This window comes from Nycticebus coucang, chromosome 4 (assembly GCF_027406575.1).
Source record: "Nycticebus coucang isolate mNycCou1 chromosome 4, mNycCou1.pri, whole genome shotgun sequence".
NCBI classification, from domain to species: Eukaryota; Metazoa; Chordata; class Mammalia; order Primates; family Lorisidae; genus Nycticebus; species Nycticebus coucang.
In genome coordinates, this window is record NC_069783.1 from 99,751,542 (window position 1) to 99,775,570 (window position 24,029).

Consider the following 24,029-nt stretch of genomic DNA (forward strand, 5'->3'; position numbering starts at 1 on the left):
CCCAGCCCCGGCCAAAAACTGCAAAAAAAATGACGTACCACTAAATATCTTCTGTAATGGCAAAAATCCAGAACATTAACACACCAAATGCTGATATGGATGTGGAACAGCAGAAACTCTCAATCATTCCTGGTGACAATGCAAAATGGTACAGCCACTTTGGAAGTTAGTTGGCAGTTTCTTACAAATCTAAGTATAGTCTTAGCATGCATCCAGTGATTGCACTACTTCCCTGTAGTGCAATATATTCAGCATCTAGTGAAGGTCAGGTTCCTGGTTCACAGAGCTGCACTTTCTCACTGTGTCCGTACACGATGATGGTGGAAGGGTGAGACTTTCCTCTGAGGCCTCTTTTATAAAGGCACTAATCCCATTCATGAGGGCTCTCCCCCCATGACCCAATCACCTCTCAAAGTCCCACCTCTTAATATATCATCATCTTGGGGATTAGAATTTCAACATATGAATTTTGAGGGGACACAAACATTCAGATCATAACATTGTCCTTCAGTAGGGAAATGGATAAATAAATTGTGGTACATCCAGAACATCATGGCCATTTCATGCCATGAAAACACACTGAGGAAATATAGATGCATATTACTAAGTGAAAGAAACCAATCATAGAGTATGATTCCAATGACAGTCTTTCCTCTATGTCCATTGGTTCCAGAACTTCCCTGAGATACCAAAATCCATGGATGCTAAAGCCTCCATTATAAAATGGTGTAGTATCTGCATATAACCTATGCATATTCTCCCAGATACTTTAAATCATCTTTAGATTACTTATAATACCTAATACAACATAAATGCTATGTAAATAGTTGTTAAACTATATTGTTTAGGGATTAAAGACAAGGAAAAAAGGTCTGCCACAAGTTTAGTACAGAAGCAATATTTTTTCAAATAACTTTGCTCCAGGGTTTGTTGAATACACAGAGGAGGAACTGTGGATATGGGGGACTGACTATGCATGACATTCCGGAAAAGGCATCGGGGTGCTTCAGGGCAGGTAAACAGTTTCTGTGTGACACTAAATACTGGAAATTATACATTAGTCAACACCCATACAATGTACAACACCAAGAGAGAGCCAAGGGTGATGATGATGTGTCAGTGCAGGTTCACGGATCATAACAAAGCAATCAATGAAGGGGCAGATGTTGATAGTGACAGAGACTGTGCATAGTGGTGGAAGGCAGTGAATGGGAAATCTCTCTGGACTTTCAATTTTGCTGTGAACCTAAAACTGCTCTAAAAAAAAGGTCATGAGGTGCAGAGTAGAACCAAGCTTGCAGCAGATCTCAGTGCAGACAGGATCACGTGACCCAGTGCAACCATGCGAGTCACAATCTTTTATAGCTTCTCATTTCGTCAGGAGTCTGGCACCATTCTTTTCCATAGATGATAAATTCTCTTTGCATCATAAGGCAGATTGTGCAACCTGCTGCTTAGCCCATCTTTCACTTGTCTATTATTATCTACTATCTATATCTATTATCTACAGCCCATCTTTCACTTGTCTATTATTCACTGCCAGTCTCAAAGATTAGGGGCACCATCAGTCTTCTGAGAGCAAATTCCTGGCCCCCTTCAGCCAGGGGTCTAAGAATCTGCCCTATAGGCTCAGTGCCTATGGCTCAAGCGGCTAGGGCGCCAGCCACATACACCTGAGCTGGCGGGTTCGAATCCAGCCCGGGCCTGCCAAACAACAATAACGGCTGCAACCAAAAAAAAAAATAGCCAGGCGTTGTGGCAGGCACCTGTAGTCCCAGCTACTTGGGAGGTGGAGGCAGGAGGAGGCAGGAGAATCGCTTGAGCCCAGGAGTTGGAGGTTGCTGTGAGCTGTGATGTCACAGCACTTTACCCAGGGTGACAGCTTGAGGCTTTGTCTCAAAAAAAAAAAAAGAATCTGCCCTATAAGCAGTCTGTGTCATCTTCGCGCAGCTATCTGCAGAAAGCATTTAGAGAAAAGCAAATCAGATTATAAATCCCTGAGAGAGAGTTCACCACTGAATCCCTGGATGGTAATTGCTCAGTTGGACAAATGAAAAAAGTAATTTCTTGTGCAGTATCTTAGGAACTTAAGATTTTACATCCAAATTCCTTTGATGGCATAATATGATAGGGGACACAAAACACTGCTAAGGAAACAGTTTGATGTTCTTTGACACGCTGCATGTGTGTTATCTCCCAGCCCGAAGGTTCTGGCTTCAATTAGAGAAGAATTGCAAAAGTTGCAATTCCTCCAACTTGGAGGAATTGTAAAAGGATGGCTCAGGTGATGAGTTCTAGCTTCACTGTGTAATACTCTGTGAGCTCAGGGGAGTTAAATGGCACAGGTAACGAGAGCATGAAAAGTTTTGCAAAGCATTAAACAGTCTTCATTTAAAGTTGACTTTATTAAAAAGCAAAACATTCAGGAAAAACTCAGGACCCTACCCCTAGGGACCAATATACCTCCAGTTGTTTCCAATAAATTTAGTCCACCCCAAAATTTAGCATGCTGTATGCTTGGGACTGAACTTGCCATCTGCCCTAATAAAGAGTGTTCCCTAATCTCTTATCTAGTGTCTTATGACTTTGAAGGTGCTTTTCTAAAATTTAATCTTCCTCACAATCCTATGAGGTAGTTGCCACAATTCCATTTTACAAAAGGAGAAACTGGGGCCAAGCAGCTGGGAATTTGCCGCAAGTTACAAGGCAGAGCGAAGTCTCTAACTCAGATCATGAAAGGCCAAGGCCTGGTGCTTACCTTATTTCCCAGGCCCTCATCGCCTCCTGCATGTCATTGGTTCATTATGACATGCTGTTGGTTGGTGGTACTTTGCTGGATTAATATGTGCAAACAAGTAAAGCTTCTCCTGTTTCCTGCCCTCCTAACACTTACTAATTTAGGATCATGGATATCAGCATGGGCCAGGATACAAGGACTCAGTGATTTTAATGATGTTTCTTTCTCAGGAGGGCAGCCTCTTCAGCATTACTCCTCATGTGCTGGCAACCCAAGTGGTAACTTGAGGGTCCATTCCCACTGTGAGTTTCTTGGGTTATGTTAGGAACCCATTATTAGAAAATAAATTGAACACTATTTAAAAATTTGATCAGATGACTACAAACAGACATGAGGGATATTTGGGGATGATGTTCTCAAAATGATGATAGTTATACAACACTTTAAATTGGCTAAAACTCAGTGAATTACAAACATACAATAGGAAAATGTTACAATATGTAGATTACATCTGAACAGAGCTGTTAAAAACATTAAATTATCAAAAATAATTTTAATGGAGTACATAAGCTCTGTATGTCTTCTTTACATTATAAACAAAATTTTTTTAAACCAGACTTAGCTGGGCTTTTTTGTTTGTTTAAGAATTAAGAATATAAAACGTAAGAAAAATTATAAAATGTTAAAAAAAAAAGTTTGAAACAAGTTTTTGAGAAAGCCAGGTAAAAAGGAGGGTAGAGGGCCTGCAGATGTAATTTTGGAGAAGAAAAAGAGGTTTTTAAAGCAGCCCTGAGGGGTTCCAGGTGTCAATATCTGTTTTTCTCCTGTGTAAGCCACAGTAGTCCTGCGAGCCCCCAGTACAGGCTACTTGGGACATCACATACTCTATCTGGAGAATCACAACATTGGCAGGTCTTATTTTTTAGCATCTTGAAAAGGTGCTAATTGTCTCCGATTCTGTTAAAATATCAAACTATATTCATTTTTAAACAAGCACCATATGCTTTGTGCCTCTGGCAAAATCTTTATACGTGGTTCAGGGCTTTAAAACCCCTACTCTAGATACCAGCACCTCTAAACTACTTTAGAAAGGGGGCAAAAAAGTCAGCTTCTAATGGTAAAATACACAAATAAAATTCTCAAAGATTCACTTGGAAACTGATGACCCTAAGTGAAGTGAATCTTCAGCTTTGGCCTCCCCTAAAGAAAAGTGCCAACTTAAAGATACATAAAAGCAGATATTTTATGAGTGCCCCATGGGTTATTTTGGACTTTTTAGAAGTACTTAAATAACCCATTGTCCTGTCTCATAAACCAGAGCAAGCATAGCCAGTTAGTACATCTGAGCCTTAGTCTGAATCTATATAGGTTTGTCCACATGATGAAGCCCATGTGTACGCTCGAATACTCTGACATGGGGCTCACCCAGGACAGAGAAGGGAGGGAAGAGTCAAAGAGTAAAAGGTGAGACTCATCTCCTTGTTCTCCCACTAATAGTGTTTTAAGCAAATCACTTAATTGCATTGAGTTTCCTCATCTATAAATGGGAATTGTTATATGTCATCAGGTGGCTGAGAGAAAGAAATAAGAGTAATTTGGGGAGTACTTTGTATACTATAAAGTCTTACTCAAATACTGTGGAGAAAAGGGAACACTTTTACACTGCTGGTAGGACTGCAAACTTAATACAACCTCTTTGGAAGGAAGTATGGAGACTCCTCAGGGAACTCAGATTAGACCTCCCATTTGATCCCAAAATCCCACTACTAGGCATCTACCCAGAAGAAAAAAAAATCATTTCACCATAAGGACATGTGCACTAGACTGTTTTTGGCAGCTCAATTTACAATCGCCAAATTGTGGAAACAACCTAAACGCCCACCAACCCAGGAATGGATTAACAAGCTGCAGTATATGTATACCATGGAATAGTATTCAGCCACTAAAAGACATGGAGACTTCACATCTTTTGTACCAACCTGGACGGAGTTAAAACACATTCTTCTTAGTAAAGTATCACAAGAATAGAGAAGTAAGAATCCAAAGTACCCTGGCTCAGTGGTTATGGCGCCAGCTGTTGGGTACCCTGGCTGTTGGGTTTGAAGCTGGCCCAGGCCAGCTAAAGCAACAATGACAACTACAACAACAACAACAAAAAATAGCCAGGCGTTGTGGTGGGCGCCTGTAGTCCCAGCTACTTGGGAAGCTGAGGCAAGAGACTCGCTTAAGCCCAAGAGTTGGAGGTTGCTGTGAGCTGTGACGTCACAGCTCTCTACCAAGGGCGATATAGTGAGATTCTGTCTCAAAAAAATAAAAAAAGAACAACGCATTCAATACTAATATGAAGCCAGTAGATGATCCAATACATGTCCACATGAAAGAAAAACTCAAATCAATTCAAGGTGGAGGACAGGAGAAAGAGGAAGCAAGGAAAAGGGAGGCGAGAGAGGGAATGAGTGTGCTCCCACTTAATGGGCACAATGTTAGGGTCTATGGCATGCCTCTTGGTGACAGGACACAATTATAAGACTCTACCTAACAAATGCAAACATTGTTACCTAATTCTTTATACCCTCAAATTAACCTGAAACAATAAAATATAAATAAATAAATAACTGTCAATTGACCCTAAAAAGATAAAAATAAAGTCTTATTCCAATTCTAGATATTATTATTGCTTCTTTGGCCAGAGCAAAAATTCAGTCCTCATTAGGCCGCATATATGTAGAGGCCTGATATATTCTGGCTGGCTGCAGAGCTAGCCACCTGGCCACCAACTGGTGCGTGTGGTTTTGCAGCCAGATGCACATTGCTGGTGTGTGTCTAAGCAGGGGTCCTCAAACTGCGGCCCGTGGGCCACAAGAGGTGGTATGGTTGTATTTGTTCCCATTTTGTTTTTTTACTTTAAAATAAGATATGTGCAGTGTGCATAGGAATTTGTTCATAGTTTTTTTTTTAAACTATAGTCTGGCCTTCCAACAGTCTGAGAGACAGTGAACGGGCTCCCTGTTTAAAAAGTTTGAGGACGCCTGGAAGGCATTGACACTCCTAGCTCTGGTGACAGCCAGATGGGCCTGTAGTTGGTCACTCTGGTGTGCCATACAAATACCATTTTCTATGTGTATCCTGACTTGAAAAGGGTGAGGAAGCACCAAGTGCTGAACAAAGAGATGAAGTAGTGTCTGAATCCCCACACCAGCCTGCATCTCCCATAGAGCGGAAGTTAAATCCTACATTCTCTACAGCAAGCAGATTTCAAATCTGAGAGGACAAATAGGTCTCATCCACATCTGCTCAAAAGGGATTTTTGGGAGCTCCTCCATCTCCCACACAGAGTGTCACACAAGGTCAGGGCAGCCTTGTGTCCAGGGACCAGTCCTGATGCCAGGCCTGGTGATGCTCCCACACATGGACCCACGCCCACTTCGCTCCTGTCTTCCCTGGGAAAGACATCCTATTGTTCCTCCAAAATGCTATCTCATTTCTGATATAAAAACTGACAAGAGGGCTGTAGCTCAGTGAGTAGGGCACTGGCCCTATATACCAAGGGTGGCAGGTTTGAACCTGGCCCCGGCCAAACTGCAACAAAAAATAGCCAGGCATTATGATGGGCACCTGTGGTCCCAGCTACTCGGTAGGCTGAGGCAAGAGAATCGCCTAAACCCAAGAGCTGGAGGTTGCTGTGAGCTGTGACACCACAGCACTCTATGGAGGACAACAAAGTGAGACTGTCTCTCTAAAAAAAAAAAAACTGACAAGAGATCCCAATTATATATTTAGTCTCTCTGCCAAGAGCCTGGGGTGAAGGATATGGGTCCTGAAGGCAGACAGGCTGGTTCTAATACAGGAGCCACTGCCGTGCTTTCTAGGTAAATAGCTGCTCCTCAGCTTCCTCATCTGTACATCAGAATCAGTGTGACAGTTAAACAAAAGAAGCTGGGTCAGCAGTTTGAGAACATTCAGTCCCGGGGAGGGCTTGTTAAACACAGATGGCAGGTCCACCCCACCCTCACCCTACCCCCACCCCCGGCTTCTCTGTTTTGGTAAGTTCTGAGAATTTTCCTTTAGCAAGTTCCTAGGTGAGGCTAATGCTGAAGCTTCAGAGCCCGGCACGTAGTAAGGGCACAGCATGTTAGCCATTACCCAGAAGAACAGCAAGTAAAGATTTGCTTCATTAAAAGGCATCCCAATTCTGCCTAATTTGGAAATTTCTTCCCAGGAATATTGCCCAAGTTGAGGAATAAAAGATCTGTTTCCTTTCAGCTCATTTTTCTTAGAAGTTGAGACACGTGGCGCAACACCTGTTTCTAAACATAGTTTCTTGATGTGTTACTTTTGGCAGCTCTTGCATATTTTTTCCTGGCCAATAAAGTTATTGAAATTGAAATGTACCATCTGTTTGAGAGCGTATATCAAAAAGACAGGTGACAAGGTTGCAGGTAATGACAGCGTCAAGCTGTTTGCACAGCAAAGGGCTGTGCTGAGCTTCCCCGTCTGCCAAAATAGACCTCTTTCTTAGAGCTGGCATTTTTGAACCAATATGTTCCTCTGGAGCAGGGATTAAAAATCCAATATCACAAAACCAATTGCTTACCTGCAGTAGTATTAAAGGCTATGGAGAAAGAGTCCCACAAATTTGCCACCATTTGGATAAAGCAGAGCCAGCAGAGTGAAAGCAAATTCTATGGGATGTAAATATGCAAATAACACACACACACATAATTTTAAATCTGATCATTAAAATGTATACATAGGTCCATAATATTTGTGGAAAAAGTTCCAAAGAACCGATTCTTGCACACAGCAGCGCGGGCACCTTGTGAAGCTCAGAAAGCAGAAGGGGCCAGGGCTCCAACAGACAGGTATGAAGCCTCCTGGGACCAGGGACCAGCCCATGCTGGCTTTTGCTTGAGGGATAAGGAAGGTGTCAGAGAAAAGCAAGGGGACTTGCTGGGGAGGATGCAGGGTGGGATTTAAAGATGATTAAGCTCTTATGATCATGTGGGAAGATTCAGTCACGTTCCTGAGCACTTAACGACAATGCCGTGGGTGTTTTGGATGACAGGACCACGACGCAACAAGCCGTCAGGTACTTGCCTTTCAGTGGTTCAGTTTCAGCTGCAAGGAGGAAGGCAGTGTGGACCCTCAGCTGCCAGCTGGTGCTGGCACGTACCCACCCTGACAGCAGGAGGTCCTCCTTCCACACACAGAAATCATAGCTGCTGTCCCCTCCCGGTGACACGCCACCCTCCCACCACTGACTCTAGCCACTGACTCCTGGCTTGACCCCCTGGCCCTGCCCATCCACCGCTGCCCTCTCTTCCTGCAGGGTTTTACTCCTCTCTGTTTGAATCAGTTTCCAGCCTGCTTGGTATTCTCACCTGGACCTTGAGGATGAGACAGGGACAAAGATATTCCTAACATTCTCCATCCTGTCAACTAAAAGTCAAACATATTCCCAGCGGAGATGAGATTTGCCAAGTGGAGGGCCACACCCCACGGCGGGCTTCACTGGTGTCAGGCCCCTTACCTGGAGAGCTCTGCAGAGGGTGGCCGTCTGGAGCATTCTCCCACCGAGTCCTCCCGTGCCCCCCAACCTCTCCCTGGGAGACATCACCCCCTCTCCATGACTATCCTCTTTCCCTCACAGTCATCCTGGCCTCTCGTCTCCAGGAATACCTGTGGGAATCTCCTCACCGCCCTGGAAACAAAATCAGGAAAGGAGGAGTCTGGGGACAAGGAAGTGCCTGTTATGTGGAAGGAAATGGGGGAACACACTTCAAAAACTTGGCCACGTAGGGCTTTTTTTACTGGCTTATCTGCTTCTGTTTGTGTTTGAAATTTGCCATAATAAAGAGATTTAAAAATTTAGCCAAGAAGGGAAGGAAACAAAGAAACAGGGAAAGAGAAATGAGAAAAAGGGGAAAGAAAAAAAGAAAGGAAGAGAAAAAGGAAACAAAAGAGAAAGAGAGGGGAGGGAGGGAGGGAGGAAAGGAGAGAGGATGGAAGGAGAGAAACTTTGGCAGGGCAAGTCCCTGGTTCTTCCCAGCATCTTAAGGCTGCCCCCGCCTGGAGTAATACCTCAGGGTGCCACAGGTGTTCACATAAAGAGTTGTCATATTGGCTCGGCTCCTGTGGCTCAAGCGACTAAGGCGCCAGCCACATACACCGGAGCTGGCAGGTTCAAATCCAGCCCGCCAAACAACAATGACGGCTGCAGCCAAAAAATAGCTAAGCATTGTGGCGGGCGCCTGTAGTCCCAGCTACTTGGGAGGCTGAGACAGGAGAATCACTTGAGCCCAGGAGTTGGAGCTCTACCCAGGGTGACAGCTTGAGGCTCTGTCTCAAAAAACAAAACAAACAAACAAACAAAAAAAGAGTTGTCATATTTACAGAGCAGAGGAAAATATTCCTACCCTTGTCATCACAACTAATCACTGGGAACTCAGTTTTTAAAAGTCCTTTTTCATCTACCAGGAATGAAGAATAAGCATGTTATTTCTTTTTAAGATTGTCTGTACCTCAACTTGTGTGGTTTAGGAGTGGAAATGTTTTCCTCTTCTCCATGCTTGTTACAAATATGAACTCTCCCCTCCCACCTCTTCCCCCTCCTCAGCCACCAGCCTTACCACAGGCTGGTCCCCATTCTGGAGTTTCAGAACCAGAAACCTGGCTTCTGCTCCTGGCTCCACCTTTTACTGCCACTGTGAATTTGAGCCAGTCCTGACCGTGTCTGAGCATCCCCTTCACAATTTCCCTGCCTCCTTCCCTGTTGGGGGGACCATACAGGAATCTACACGGAAGGCTGTGCAGGGGTAAAATCAGTAGGGGAGGTGGTGGCTGGGGAAGGAGCTATGGAAAACCTGGCAGTAAATTCAAAGCGTGCATGGCAGTATTTCCTCACATCTCGTGGCTGAAAGCACCTTCTATCTTTTGTGTGCTCACAACTCATTGAGTTGCACAACTTTGTCAGTGCACATTGACTCCCAGCACAGCACACAGCCAGTGCCCAGCCTGACCATCCTAGCAGTAGTTGATTAATTACACTTGGGTTCGAGATGATTATTTATTTTCTGACCCCTGCATGACCTCCCAGTTCCAGGGTGAGATCATTTGGCCATGAACTATGCCAAGGAACTAACAAGTCAAGGACCCTGAAATAGTTCAGTTCCCAGCTGGCTTCTTTCTTGGCTGATGATATTGTGGCTCCAATTTCTCGAAGTGAAAACCACCAAAGATGGTGAGTGCTGTTTATTACCCAGAGAACAGGAGTACATTTCATGTTCAAATACAAGAACATTTCATGTTCACATGTTACCTTTTACTTTGATCTTGAATGTGCCCCAGTCCTTTGTAAAAAAAGTGCTGTTGATTCAGATATTGACAATAGGACTGTGACCACAATGCTGAATTAAAATATCTAAGGCAGGTTGCTGCCCAGAAGCCAAAATAATTTTAATCAGATTCAACTTCATGACACACACATTAAAAAATATATACCTTGCACTATTTGTTCCCTTGGTTAAGCATAAAATCACTCTCTGTAATTATCATTGTGGGGAAAATCCACCTTTATAGCACAGAGAAGCATGCAGATGAGAGAGTCACTCCCAGCCAGGATTGACAGGAACCTGAACACAGGAGTGTGTAGTTTTTCTCAATGTTCCCTTATTCTGTTTTGTTTTGTTTTGTTTTGTTTTGTTTTGTTTTTGAGACAGAGTCTCACTTTGTCATCCTTGGTAGAGTACCATGGTGTCATAGCTCATAGCACCCTCAAAGTCTTGGGCTTAAGCAATTCTCTTGCCTCAGCCTCCTGAGTAGCTGGGACTACAGGTGTCAGAAGCTGCCCCCACTTCTTCCTCCTGGTTCCAGGGCCACTGTGTTCCCCTCAAGTTCTCAACTACAATATCGTTCCTATTGAAATTATTATACATATGTTTTTCAAAAGGGAAAAAATCAGGCCTGTAAAAAGAAAATGTAGTCAAATTGTTGACTTATTAGATTCTGTTTTTAAACTTTATTATACTTTTGAGTAACTTTTAAACAAAGTACAGGTTGAATGATATTTTGTTAACAATTTACTTATTTATTTATTTATTTAATTTTATTTTTTTGAGACAGAGCCTCAAGCTGTCACCCTGGGTAGAGTGCCGTAGCATCACAGCTCACAGCAACCTCCAACTTCTGGGCTTAAGCGATTCTCTTACCTCAGCCTCCCAAATAGCCGAGTCTATAGGCACCCACCACAGCTATTTTTTGGTTGTAGTTATTGTTGTTTGGCAGGCCCGGGCTGCATTCGAACCCACCATGTCTGGTGTATGTGGCTGGTGCCTTAGCCGCTTGAGCTACAGGTGTCGAGCCATATTGTTAACAATTTAAAAGCATCTTCCATTTGAAGAATATTTTGCTAAGCTAAACGAAGCCTCCATCCTTGAATTGAAGATTAATTAGCAGCTAACATGTATGGGCAGCTCACTTTGTGGCTGGTACCTTGGGCCCACTTCCTCCTGTGCATTTCACAATAATCCTCTCTATTTTTACAGATGAAGAAACTAAGAAAAAATTAAATAATCAAATCACCAGTTGATAGGAGCTATCTGAATCTAGGACTGGGCTATTAGCTCCTATTATATACTTAGCACTTCTTAAAGATGCATAATGAGGCTGGTGTAATCTTTATGGACTATATGCTAAGTAAAATCCTTATTTAACATCTGCACTGGAAAAACAGAAACCCAATCAAACTTTTTTTTTTTTTTTTTTTTTTGCAGTTTCTGGCCGGGGCTGGGTTTGAACCGGCCACCTCCGGCATATGGGGCCGGCACCCCACTCCTTTGAGCCACAGGCCCCACCCTCAAACTCTATTTTTTAAAAAGAGACATTCTCCCCCATGAAGTTCAGGCTGTTGACATTTACTTCTGTTCCCTGAGACAAAAAGTAGAATATGCTTCAGTAAATGTATCAACCATACTGCTGGCGGCAGTGAAGGTCTGTGATGTGAATGGGGAGACCCCAGCGGGCAGCCTTACTCTTTCTGGCACTTGCCCTCAGCCAGGCGGGGTGAGTGGGTATGTGTGTGGTTCTTCCCTCATTCATCTTGAGGAAAGGCCTAGTCCACAATGAGCTTGTCACTCCACCCAGCTAGGGTGGGGAAACTGACCCAGCCCTCACACCTTAAGCATGATCAAGATTCAGGAACCAACAGCCACATGAAGAGGACTAGCAGAGAAAAGCCAAGATAAACCAAGGCGCTGACCCTAGAGGTACCAGATGTAATTCAGTAAAAAGAGAACCTACAATAAAATCTCAAATCACCTCCGAGAATTTTGAGAGCATCGTACATCCCTAAACAAGAATGGAATGCTATGCAAAAGGCTGAGAAAGTAAGAATGCTTTTATATTTTTAAAAGGATTGCCAAAATCGGAAATTTAATAGTTCTAGATGGAAAGTTTTTCAAAAAAATTCCCCCAGAGCAGAGTAAACAAAGAAAAAAAAGACAAAAACAGGAAAAGTTTGTTTTTAAATACAGGAAAAGAAAAGGAAAATCAAGTCCAAATGCATGAAGTCCAGCATATGAGCAACAAGCATGCCCCACAGAGAGAAGAAAACTACCCCAGATGTGAAAAAAGAGACTTTCTCAGTCTTGAGATGCATGTGGATTTGTATTTGAAAGACCTGCTAAGTAGCCAGCACAGTAACTAAGGAAAGGATCAACCTTAGGTACACCTTGTACAAACATTTTCAGGGAAAAAAAAGATATTATCAAATCTTCAAAAGAAAAAAATCTTGTTTGCCTATAAAGGAAAAGAATCAAATACACTTTATATCTAATACCAGCAACCTGGGTGCTAGAAGGAGCAATGCCTTGCAGCTTCAAGGGCACATTATTTCAGCCTCAGTTGTACAGCCAGACAAAGGTATAGTCATGGGAAGGCAGAAGGAGGAGGATTTTTCAGACATGCAAGGACTCAGCTTACCTTCCCTAAGCTCTTTCTTTGCAAGTAATTTAAGGATGTTTTCCAGCAAAATAAAGAAAACCCAGAGAGAAACGACAAAGGATTTAGAAAAAAGTGGATCCCAGGGATCCATAAAGGGTATTTACAGATGGCAGGTGTGGCACTGACCCAGCAAGCCAAGGGCCCAGACCTGGAGTGGATGTCCAGGCTGCAAAAGGATGGCTTTGGAAAGCTAAGACCATCTTCAGAAAGAAAGTATGACTGGAAAACTAGATAAAGGCACATAATGCTTAGGAAAAGAAGAAAGGCAATACTTGAGGAAAACACAAAGAGCTATCCGAGAAAGTCATGGACCATGTATGAAACAAACTGTACTGTGGCGTGTTCTTAACACTGAAGCTTTGACAGGTTTGTAAAAGAACAGATTCTATTTGACCTCAGTGCTAAGAATGTGCTCATTGCACTATGACCCCTGCAGGATCATAACACTAAACCAGTCAGAAAGAGGTAATCCCGGGGGATGATCCCATGCAACTCTGGACAATATTTCATAGTCATGAATTGGGAGTTAAACTCTTCAAATCATCTTATGAAAAAGCACAGCAGATCTGGTAGGCTGTAAGTATTAATGACCTACTAGGTAAAAGTGAAGGCACAGCTGATGGCACCAATCACAGATTCTACTGAGAAGAGTGAAGAGATGTCTGATGGAGTGCCAGGCAGACATTGAAGTATACTTTTTATAGTTACAATAGCAATCAATTTAATTATTTCAATAATACTCAGTCATTATTTCTCAGGAGAAGAATAGTGAGGTACTAAGGGTGTGCTAAACTTTCGTCTTTCTATGGTGTGGCCACAGATGGTACATAGTGAATAAATCAAGAAAAGAGATGGAAGTCCAGGTGCGGTAGCTCATGTCTGTATTCCTAGCACTCTGGGAGGCCAAGGTGGAACGATCACTTGAGGCCAGGAGTTCAAGACCAGCCTGAGCAAGAGCGAGACCTCACCTCTACTAAAAATGGAAAAATTAGCCAGGTAACATTGTGGCAGGCACCTACACTCCCAGCTACTTGGGAGGCTGAGGCAGGAGGACCACTGGAGCCCAGAAGGTTGAGGTTACTGTAAGCTAGGCTGACACCATGGTACTCCAGCCCAGGCAACAGAATGAGACTCTGTTGCAAAAGAAAAGAAGAAGAAGAAAGAAATGAGATGGAACTGTATCATCTAGCATCATGGGCATAATTATCAACAAAACCCAAACCAGGAAATGCTCAATGAGGCTGTCTCTGAAGCCAGGCATGGTGGCATGTGCCTATAATCTCTACTACTTGGGAAGTTGAGGCAGGAGGATAGCTTAATCCCCAGAGTTTAAGGCTATAGTATACTATGACCACTGCACTCCAGGCTGGGTAACATAGGGAGACCCTGTGGCTCCACAAAAGAGGCTGTCTCTGAAAGATGATGGCAAAGAGGAGGGTATGAGATTAGAGGAAAAGTAAAAGCTAAAAATTCCATTAAAAACAAAGGAAGGAGAAAATATTGCAAATACACACAGGGAAATGCAGTTGGAATTGGACCGCATCAGGGACTGAAGTAGATTTCTGTGTCCCTGTTCCCATACACACATGTAACATTTCTCTGCCTCCTGATATCTTACTCTTACCGTCTGCTTCCTTGTAACTTCAGTTGGCCAGGACCTCTCATGTCAGTTTGGGTATAGGTGGGAAAGAGATGAAGCCCTGATTCATAAAGCGAGATACAGAGGGCTTCTTGCCAGAGGTGAGGCCAGGTGAAACCAAGGCAGGCTGCACATCCTATACCTGCAGGGAGGCTGGGAGCAGTTGGGGACCTGGAGGAGGGCTGGGCGTAGGGGAGGCAGCCCTCCAGAGGCTGAGGCCTCAGGAGGAAATGAACCACAGACAGGTCAGCGGGAGCCAGTGGTAGCTGCAAGGAGCCAGGTGGAGGAGGCTGGGATGTGTGGAAAGCAAAAGGAAAATATCCCACACATCTTGTGGCCTGGGCTACATCTCAGGCTGCTTTCTATATGGCCTTTTTTTATCACCCTTTCAGGCTATGGTCAGCTGCCTAGTCCCATCAATAGTACTGGAAATGGTGAGGGGAGCAAAATTGGACTACAAACATCCTTGCTCCAGGGAGAGCACTTTCATTTGTTGGCAGGTGTAGTACTGATGCAGACATGTTCACCTGTGTGTGTGTGTAACATATAAATTAATCAATAACCACTATCAGGCTTTAATTGGTTGGCCTCGGGGCTCAGATGATAATAATACCATTTGCTGAGTACTTCTACCATCCAGGTGTGGTGACATTGTGGGAATTCACACTACTGTGTACTAGCCCTAATTAGTTAACTGTGTGCTCTAGATGAAGAAGTCAGCCAGAAGATGTCCAAGGATGCATTTCACCCACCCTGGACCATTTGACAACAGACCTGAGCTCCTGAACACAATTCTTGCCATATACCACGAGATGCAAAATAAAAATTAACATCATATCTTAAGCAGCCTTAACTTTGCAGAGAGTTCCCGTCTCCCTATCAGTGCATTCAAAAGTAATATTATAACAGCATTATAGTTACCCAAAATGTTACTATTAGGGAAGCATCTCAAAGGGCTAACAGGACTATTTATTTTATGTGAATTTATGCTTACCTTATATAAAGTTCAACGGATAGAGTTTAAATTTTTTTTTAACTTCAAAAATAATGAGGTTGAGTTTGGACAATTAAGTTCACGAATTCATCCTAGAAAAAGTGCTACATACCTCACTGCTGAAGATCACTACCATCACCAGATGGCCAAGAGGAATACTCCAAAGGTGACTGTAGTGATATTCAGCAATGAGGTAGAGGTTAGTACCTTTTCTACAGAGAGTTTGAAAACTTAATTGTTTGACCTCATATATCCATTTAAAATTGGCTAAGAGTGGTGCCTGTGGCTCAGTGAGCAGGGTGCTGGCCCCATATACAGAGGGTGGTGGGTTCAAACCTGGCCCCAGCCAAACTGCAACAAAAAAATAACTAGGCGTTGTGGTGGGCACTTCGCAAGGCTGAGGCAAGAGAATCACCTAAGCCCAAGAGCTGGAGGTTGCTGTGAGCTGTGATGCCACAGCACTTTATTAAGGGTGACAAAGTGAGACTCTGTCTCTAAAATAAATAAATAAATAAAATTGGCTAAGACAGTTGATCTTACCACAAAAATAAAATAATCATAATAAAGGGCATGAGAGGAAATTTGGGGAGGTGATGGATGTTCATGGCCTTGGTGGTGGTGATGATTTCACAGTGTATTGAGATGTTAATTTGCCCAGCTCGTCACACATGCCAATCATTCCTCAAAAAAGTGGTTTTTTACAAAGTTAAATATTATAGCAGCATTATCGACTATCACTTATCACCTCAACAAGCATCTGTTTGTATGTCAGGCACGTTACCAGATGCTGGGAGATAACAGCATAAAACAGACAAAACTCAGCCTCATGGAGCTGACGTTCTAACAGAAGTTGGCTTGTCCAGAGAGCTTCATTCAGCTAGGTTGCTTAAAACTCAAGTTATTATTAATACATTAGTGCCAATTACAAAGCATTTATTTCTTCAGTTCCCCAAAGAAGAGCTGATTTCTGTTTTCCTGGGTTTTGTGAATACCAGGCTTTTCCCCAAGTGGCAACTAAAAGAGTCATTCTATCTCTCCACTCCAGTGTTGAGGGATACCCGTGAAACTCAGGTGTGGGCTGTTACATGTGCAAGAACTAACTCCCTCCTCCGTTGTCCTCTTGCTTTCTGTAGGCTACGGAGCGTCCAAGTAGGAAGCTGTGGCCACAGTCGGTTGCCACAGAGATGACTAGGATATGATCCATGCATTGCAAGGCCCAGCTAGCGCTCCCAAAGAAAGACACTTCTCCCGACGACCACTCCAGTGCCCCACAGCTCCAGCGACGTAGAGGCGGAAGATGCAGCCGGCAGACAGGAGATGGCCACCACCGAAGTGTTGAGGGGGCCGCCCCTAGCCGTTTGTGTCCCAGCTCCACGTGTCTCTCCAAGATGGCCTGTAACAGCACGTCCCTCGAGACTTACCAATACCTGCTGCTGAATGCCAGCAACGCGACGGAACCCGGGGCCGCGACCCTACCGGGCCCGCTACGGATCGCGCTGGCGGTGGGGATGCTGCTCATGATGGTGGTTGGCTTCCTCGGCAACACGGTGGTGTGCGTCATCGTGTACCAGAGGCCGGCCATGCGCTCGGCCATCAACCTGCTGCTGGCCACCCTGGCCTTCTCTGACATCCTGCTGTGCGTGTGCTGCATGCCCTTCACTGCCGTTTCCCTCATCACCGTCCGCTGGCACTTCGGGGACGGCTTCTGCCACCTCTCGGCCACGCTCTACTGGTTTTTCGTCCTGGAAGGCGTGGCCATCCTGCTCATCATCAGCGTCGACCGCTTTCTCATCATCGTCCAGCGCCAGGACAAGCTGAACCCGCGGAGGGCCAAGACCATCATCGCCGTCTCCTGGGTGCTGTCCTTTTGCGTCGCGGTCCCGCTGCTCTCGGGCCGGACGTTCATGGAGGTGCCCGCGCGCGCCCCCCAGTGTGTGCTGGGCTACACGGAGCTCCCCGCCGCCCGCGCCTACGTGGGGACGCTGGTGGCGGCCGTGTTCTTCGTGCCCTTCGGCGTCATGCTGTGCGCCTACACGTGCATCCTCAACACGGTGCGCAAGAACGCTGTGCGCGTGCACAACCAGTCCGACAGCCTGGACCTGCGCCAGCTCGCGCGCGCCGGCCTGCGGCGGCTGCACCGCCCGCACCAGGTCAGCGTAGACCTGAGCTTCAAGACCAAGGCCTTCACCACCATCCTCATCCTCTTCGTGGGCTTCTCCCTCTGCTGGCTGCCCCACTCGGTCTACAGCCTCTTGTCTGTGTTCAGCCGGCGCTTTTACTACGGCCCCTCCTTCTACGCCACCAGCACCTGCGTCCTGTGGCTCAGTTACCTCAAGTCGGTCTTCAACCCCATCGTCTACTGCTGGAGAATCAAAAAATTCCGCGAGGCCTGCATAGAGCTGCTGCCCCAAACCTTCCAGATCCTTCCCAAAGTGCCTGAGCGGATCCGGAGGAGAATCCAGCCAAACACAGTCTATGTGTGCAACGAGAACCAGTCTGCGGTTTAGGGGGGTCTGGGGTGGGGGAGGAGATGGGGACTTCAGAGGAACTCCAGCGACCCGGGTTCCCTTCCTGCTCTGCTCCCTCGCACCGTAGTCGTAGTCTGCACGTTGCGGTGGCTATTTAAGCACAAAGGTACTCATTTGTTACCAGATGAGCTGCAGCTCCCAAATTTCAAATTTTGGCAAAATGAATTTTCTTTTTCTCATCCCGAAGGAGCCTGTGTGTGTCTCATGGCAACTGCAAGGTAGTTAAGGCAAAATGGAGTGGGCTGGGGAGTGCAGAAGTTGGGCAGAAAGTCTGGAGGGGCAGGGGTCTGTCCCAAGAGCTCAGTCCTTCCTCCCAGCTCCCTCTGCACCTGCTCCAGAGAAACCCTATGGTGCCATATTCAGAGGTGAGAAACCCTAGTAGGTGCCAGCCCGTGGGTTATCGTTCCCTCTTTGATGCTTGCCTTCTTCAGCTATTCATGTCTGTGGCATATGGGGAATCAGGCAAGGTTCTTTACCTTGGTCACATGTGCATTTCTAGCCATGCCAAATCATCCTTTCTAGAAAAAAACCAAAATCACACTGGGATGCAGAGTGAGCCCCTGTGCTTTTGAGTCTCCTGGTGTGGCACATGGGAGACCTGAGTGGCTCAAAGCCCACAGAATGTTCTGGGGCAACTCACCTGAAGAGAGAAGCACACCGGGCACTCATGCTTGTGCCCAATACCCACCCCCACCCCCACATGGCCTGATCCACCTTGTCCCTGTACCTGAAGCTTCTCAGCCTCCCTGTCTGTGAACAGACCCTTCGTCCTTTCCCTCATTCCCTCCCTTTCTTTTCTACCATCCGATTCCAGTGTGCTGAGCAAATCTTTGTAGTGAACTGCTTTCATTGCTGGGAGTGTTCAGTCACCGGGCCTTGTTTACACATTTCCTCTGGACATCCTGGGGCCCCAGAGCCTTTGTGAGCCACCAAATGCCCTTCAGCACTACCATGACTGCAGGAGGCAGAAGGGGCAAACCTGACCCATGGGTGGTCTCCATCAGTCTCTGTGTTCTCCTACCTCATTCAGACCCGCTGCTGCCGTCCAGTCCAAAGCTGCCCAGAGGGGACCTTTCTGTTTGCACCCTCCACTCAGTTACCTGCAACCCCCAGGAGCTTCTGATGTTAGAAGATGACTTTCCTCATTTCAGGGCATGGCACTGATTCCACTGAGCTCTCCTTATCCTAGGAGAGTGGGATGTTCAAGGTGAAATTTAGAAAATACAGGTCTGACTCTGTCAGGAATTAACGCCTGTGGACTAACTTCTGTAGGTCTCAGTTTCCCCATTTGCCAACTAAGGAGGCAGGTCTAGAGGATCTCTGACATCCCTTTTCATCTTGCAAACCCTCTCATTGTATAATGTGTGTTTCCTACTCACAGTTACCAGATATTTATTCCTGCATCCATTTATTCATCCACACAGTGAGCATTTATTAAGTGCCTACTAGATGTAAGGCACTGTGGGGAGACAATGATGAATGAGGCATGGGCTTTGCCAAAAGCAGTTTTCTGATTTATCTCAGGATAATGGTAACTTGAATGCAGTTGAAGAGCACAGAAACTCCATTTTCAAGATGTATTAAGAAGCCAGCTCCCCATTCTCACACTTCTCCCCATGGTGGTAATGACAAGGGCAGGGAAAAGGGAGGGTGAAGATAAGAATATAATTTACATTAATCTAAGCCCAGATGAGGGTTAAGAAAATAATTGACACCTGTGCTCACCAAGTCTACCCTCATTTTATATCTAGATTGGGGAGGAGGGAAGAAAAAGGGAACCAGACGATGGACAACGGGTATATGATTGAGGTGAGTCCCATCTAGTCTGTGTCCTTAGTGCCCCCAGCAAGGCAGGGATTTGCCTTCAGCTCCCTTGGAACAGAGTTTCAGGGTCCCAGCAGTGTCTAAGAACACAGCCAGGCCACCGAAGGGACCAAGCCTGTGGGTACCTCCTCTCTGGTGGGCATTTCAGATAACTTTTTTCAGGAGCCTTGAGTAAAAGAGAAGTCACAAACTGAATGAATCGTGGTACCAAAATTTACATCAAATCAGTGTTATATGATGTGTGTTGGATGGTAAATATATGTTTCAAAGTAATAATTTTGTATATATTTTAAATAAAGTATTATTGCTCTTTCAGTGTATAAGCCTAAATTCTTACCAGAATTTGCAGGAAGACCATGATTAGTAGACCCGTAATGCTACACGCAACACCCCTGTGTCAGGAAACTGCCTATATTAATGTAAGGCCATAAGGTAAAACTTACTCCTACAGAAGTTTAGACAGCTAAAAGTTAACCGGGATATATCCTAGCTTCCTTCCTAGAGTTGCTTATTGCTCCAGAGTCCAATTGCTTCTGTCGACAACATCACTATTGTAAAACCTAAGATTGGTCTTTGAAGTATCTTCTGGACTATGCATTTGGGGAAAACCAACTGATGTCAACTGAACCAGTAGGCACACATGGAAACTGACTCAATTGGTTCTGTGACCCCCCCACTCAGGAACTATCTCAGCCAAGAAGACAATTTCTATTTCCCAGCTCAATAAGTTCATCCCCCAGCCAATTAGCAGACCCAATTCCCTAGCCCTTTGTTCACCAAACTACTTTTAAAAACCTTACCTCCATAATTCTCAGGGAAATGTATTTGAGAAATTTCTCCCATCTCCTTACTCAGTGTCCTAGGATATTAAACTCTTTATCCATTGCAACTACTGCTGTCTCAGTATATTGGCTTCCTTTTGAGCAGTGAGCCATACAACCCAGGTGGGCAGTGACAGGGTCAGTGAAGCATGTGCTTCAGAATGGGACAGTCTGAACCCCAGCACTGCTTCCCCCTTGGTGTGATTCTGGGCAAGTCACACAGCATTCTTGTGCCCCACCTTCCTCATCTCTAAAATAGCAGAGACACTCCCAGCCAGAAGACCTGAGTCAAGAATAGATAAGAAGGCATACAAAGGATCTAGTCTAAGGTCTCGTCTATGGTAGATGCTAAAGTTACAGAAGCAATAATTATTACAGTTGTACTGTCAACTTGTTTGATAGACAGCCAAGGTTTGTCCTTTCTGGGGCAAAGGCGGAAATTCATTTCAGAAACTGGATGTTCAGTCTTTCTGAAGAAAAAAACAAACCAAACAATTCTATGTGGACACCATCTGGCGCTCCTCTAATTCAATTCAATCCTGACACTATCTACCCGAGTTAGAGTCAGATCCCACGATTGACGGCTCAGGCTCACAAGACTGCTACCCCTTTAGATGCCAATCACAGGTCGCAAGTGGTCACCCATGCTTTTGACCAGTAGGCTATAAATTGGGGGTTCCCTCCTTAAGTTTAATTAATTTGCTATGGTGGTTTACGGGAACTCAAAGAAACATTTCACTTAAGTTTACCCATTTATTATACAGATATTACAGAAGATACAGATGAACAGCTGAATGGAAAAGTTGCATAGAGCAAGGCATATGTGAAGGGGTGCGGAGTTTCTGTGTTGCCTCTGGGACCACCACCCTCTGGGAACCTCCCTGTGTTCAGCTCACCTGAACCCAGTCCTTTGGGGGAATCGTAACAGGTTTGATTACACAGGCACGACTGAAGACATCATTGGATATTGGCAATCAACTTCGGCCCTTCTCCCAACCCAAGGGCCAGTCTGGAGTTGAAAGTCCTCAGTCTTTCTAGTAACCAGTCCCTTTCCTGAAGCCACTAGGGGCCCCTAGCACCAGCCATCTCTTTAGCCTACAAAAGGCACTCTTACCACTCTGGGGGTGCCAAGGATTTTAGGAACTATATACCAGGAACCAGGGCAGAGACCAAATACAGTAGAACCTCTGTAAGTTGACTATCCAAGGGACTGTAATAAACTGGTCAGCATATGGAGGTAGCCAACGTAAGGGACTAGGCCTACCAGTCTAGGAAAATTTGGTCAATTTAGGAGATGGTCACCTACGGAGGTTCTACTGTATCTATTTATTTATTTATTTATTTATTTTTTTTTGTAGAGACAGAGTCTCACTTTATGGCCCTCAGTAGAGTGCCATGGCCTCACACAGCTCACAGCAACCTCCAACTCCTGGGCTTAAGCGATTCTCTTGCCTCAGCCTCCCGAGTAGCTGGGACTACAGGCGCCCGCCACAACGCCCGGCTATTTTGTATCTATTTATTATATCACAATATCACAGTCCTTTCCTCATCTTCACCTGGCCTAAGATTTCAGAGTTCACTTGACAAGAACCTCATAGCCACTGAAGCCAGGAGCATGGGCTTGGCTTTAAAGAGCCACATTCTGCTCAGTGGCTGCAGCTGTACCATCATACTCCATTCAAAATGCTCCCTGGGCTGCCAGCTGGCCTCACAGGGCTGGATGGACACACATTCTGAGGTCCCCAGAGTACTGCCGAGCCTATCCGGGAGTGCAGGGAGCATGAGGGAGAGGGATAGGTTGGCTAAAAGGCTGCTGTAACACAACAGCCAAAACCAAAGTGGCTTTGAACAGACAGCCTTTACTTTCCTCTCACTGGAAGCCTCCGGTAGCCAGGGGGGGACTCTCTACTCCGAGTGGATGTTCAAGACTCAGTTCCTTCCACCAAACATCCTGCTAACCCCCAGGCATTGTCCTCATCCAGGTGGTCGGTCTGGGCTGCTGCCACTTCCATGTTCCTGTTCCAACTAATGAGGGGGGGAAGAGAATAGAGGGGAATGTGCGAGGAGACACCCCATGTGACCCCTGGAAGTCCACAGCCACCGTTAGCTGCGAAGGAGGCTGGAAATGCAGTCCCTGGTTGGGCAGCTGTGTGCCCAGCTGCATCTTCCTGTGGAAGAGGAGAAGGATTTGATGGATTCCCAGCAGCATCTGCCAAAACGTTGCACAATTTTAAAAAACAAGAGATCCTAACACAATATGAATTCTGAAGTCGTATGTACAATTTCACAAAGAGCCTTTGTTCCTTGTAAAGTAAACGTATTTCTAAAGAGAGTTGCTGCTTTACGTCTAGCCCCCAACACATAGAATCCTGAATCCAAATACAGAAAATGCCTGCATGTACGCCTGGGGTAAAGAGGAAAAGGTGCCACATTTTACCTTTTAGACACAAACCATGGGAGACATAAAAGCTAAACTGTTTGTGGGTAGGGTGCCAGCCTATGTGGCTGGCAGGTTCAAACTCGCCTGGACTAGCTAAAAACAACAATAACAACTGCAACAACAAAAAAAGCTGGGCATTGTGGCGGGCGCCTGTAATCCCAGCTACTCGGGAGGCTGAGGCAAGAGAATTGCTTAAGCCCAAGAGTTTGAGATTGCTGTGAGCTGTAACGCCACAGCACTCTACCCAGAGTGATAGCTTTGTAGCCACAAAGAGATGAATTTTGCCAAGATAAAAAAAACATTACTATTTTAAACGACAAACCATCAACACCAAGTATGACCAGCCCTGCCCAAGGAATTTATGTTAAAGGGAAGAGCAATTTCAAAGCAGTATAGATGGTTGCCCATGGCACAGATGGACCAGCATGGAGTACGGGATGGACTTAGGTGGGACCATGGTGATTTAACCATGCAAGGAAAGGAAGGGCTTGGGGACCCTCACTGGGAGGTTAGCATCCGGATTGTCTAAGATTAAAAGGATGTTTAAATGCAAAAGTATGGTGTACACACACGTGTGCATGCACACTTGAGTGTGTGCATTATTCCTGGCAGGTGTGTAGGTACTGTAGCAGAGAGTTCCAGTTTCCCTTCTGCTCTCACCCCTCCATCCTGGAGGAGCAGAACACACAGGTGTGCTAGGAATAGGAGGGGTGCCAGAGATTGCCATGGTCAGAGAAAGAACCCATGGGGGCTGCCACACAGACTTTTCCTAATTAGTCTGATGGAACAGTGTGGAGGGCTTTTGTGTACAAACCTCGACCTGGTTTGAATGCTGGTTGGGAAAGTGATGCTGAAAATACTTGAGTTTAAAACAAAGTCTGAAAATGCCTGGAGAAGGCTTACATTAACTCGGGCCCAGTGGTAAGACCAGGAAAATGCCCTGGGTAGAGTGCTGTGGCATCACAGCTCACAGCAACCTCCAACTCTTGGGCTCAAGCGATTCTCTTGCCTCAGTTTTTCTTTTTCTTTTCTTTTTCTTTTTCACTT

At 45.3% G+C, this 24,029-nt stretch overlaps 1 protein-coding gene across 1 annotated transcript in view; it reads left to right on the forward strand.

Moving 5' to 3' along the window:
* Positions 1-19,944, forward strand: part of GPR45 (G protein-coupled receptor 45) — a 105,315-nt gene extending 85,371 nt beyond the window's left edge. The window contains exon 2 of the mRNA XM_053588535.1: positions 16,503-19,944. Within this exon, the coding sequence (XP_053444510.1) occupies positions 16,572-17,876 (1,305 nt within the window). The 5' untranslated portion in view covers positions 16,503-16,571 and the 3' untranslated portion in view covers positions 17,877-19,944. The remainder of the gene's footprint in view (positions 1-16,502) is intronic.
* The last annotated feature ends 4,085 nt before the right edge of the window (positions 19,945-24,029 follow it).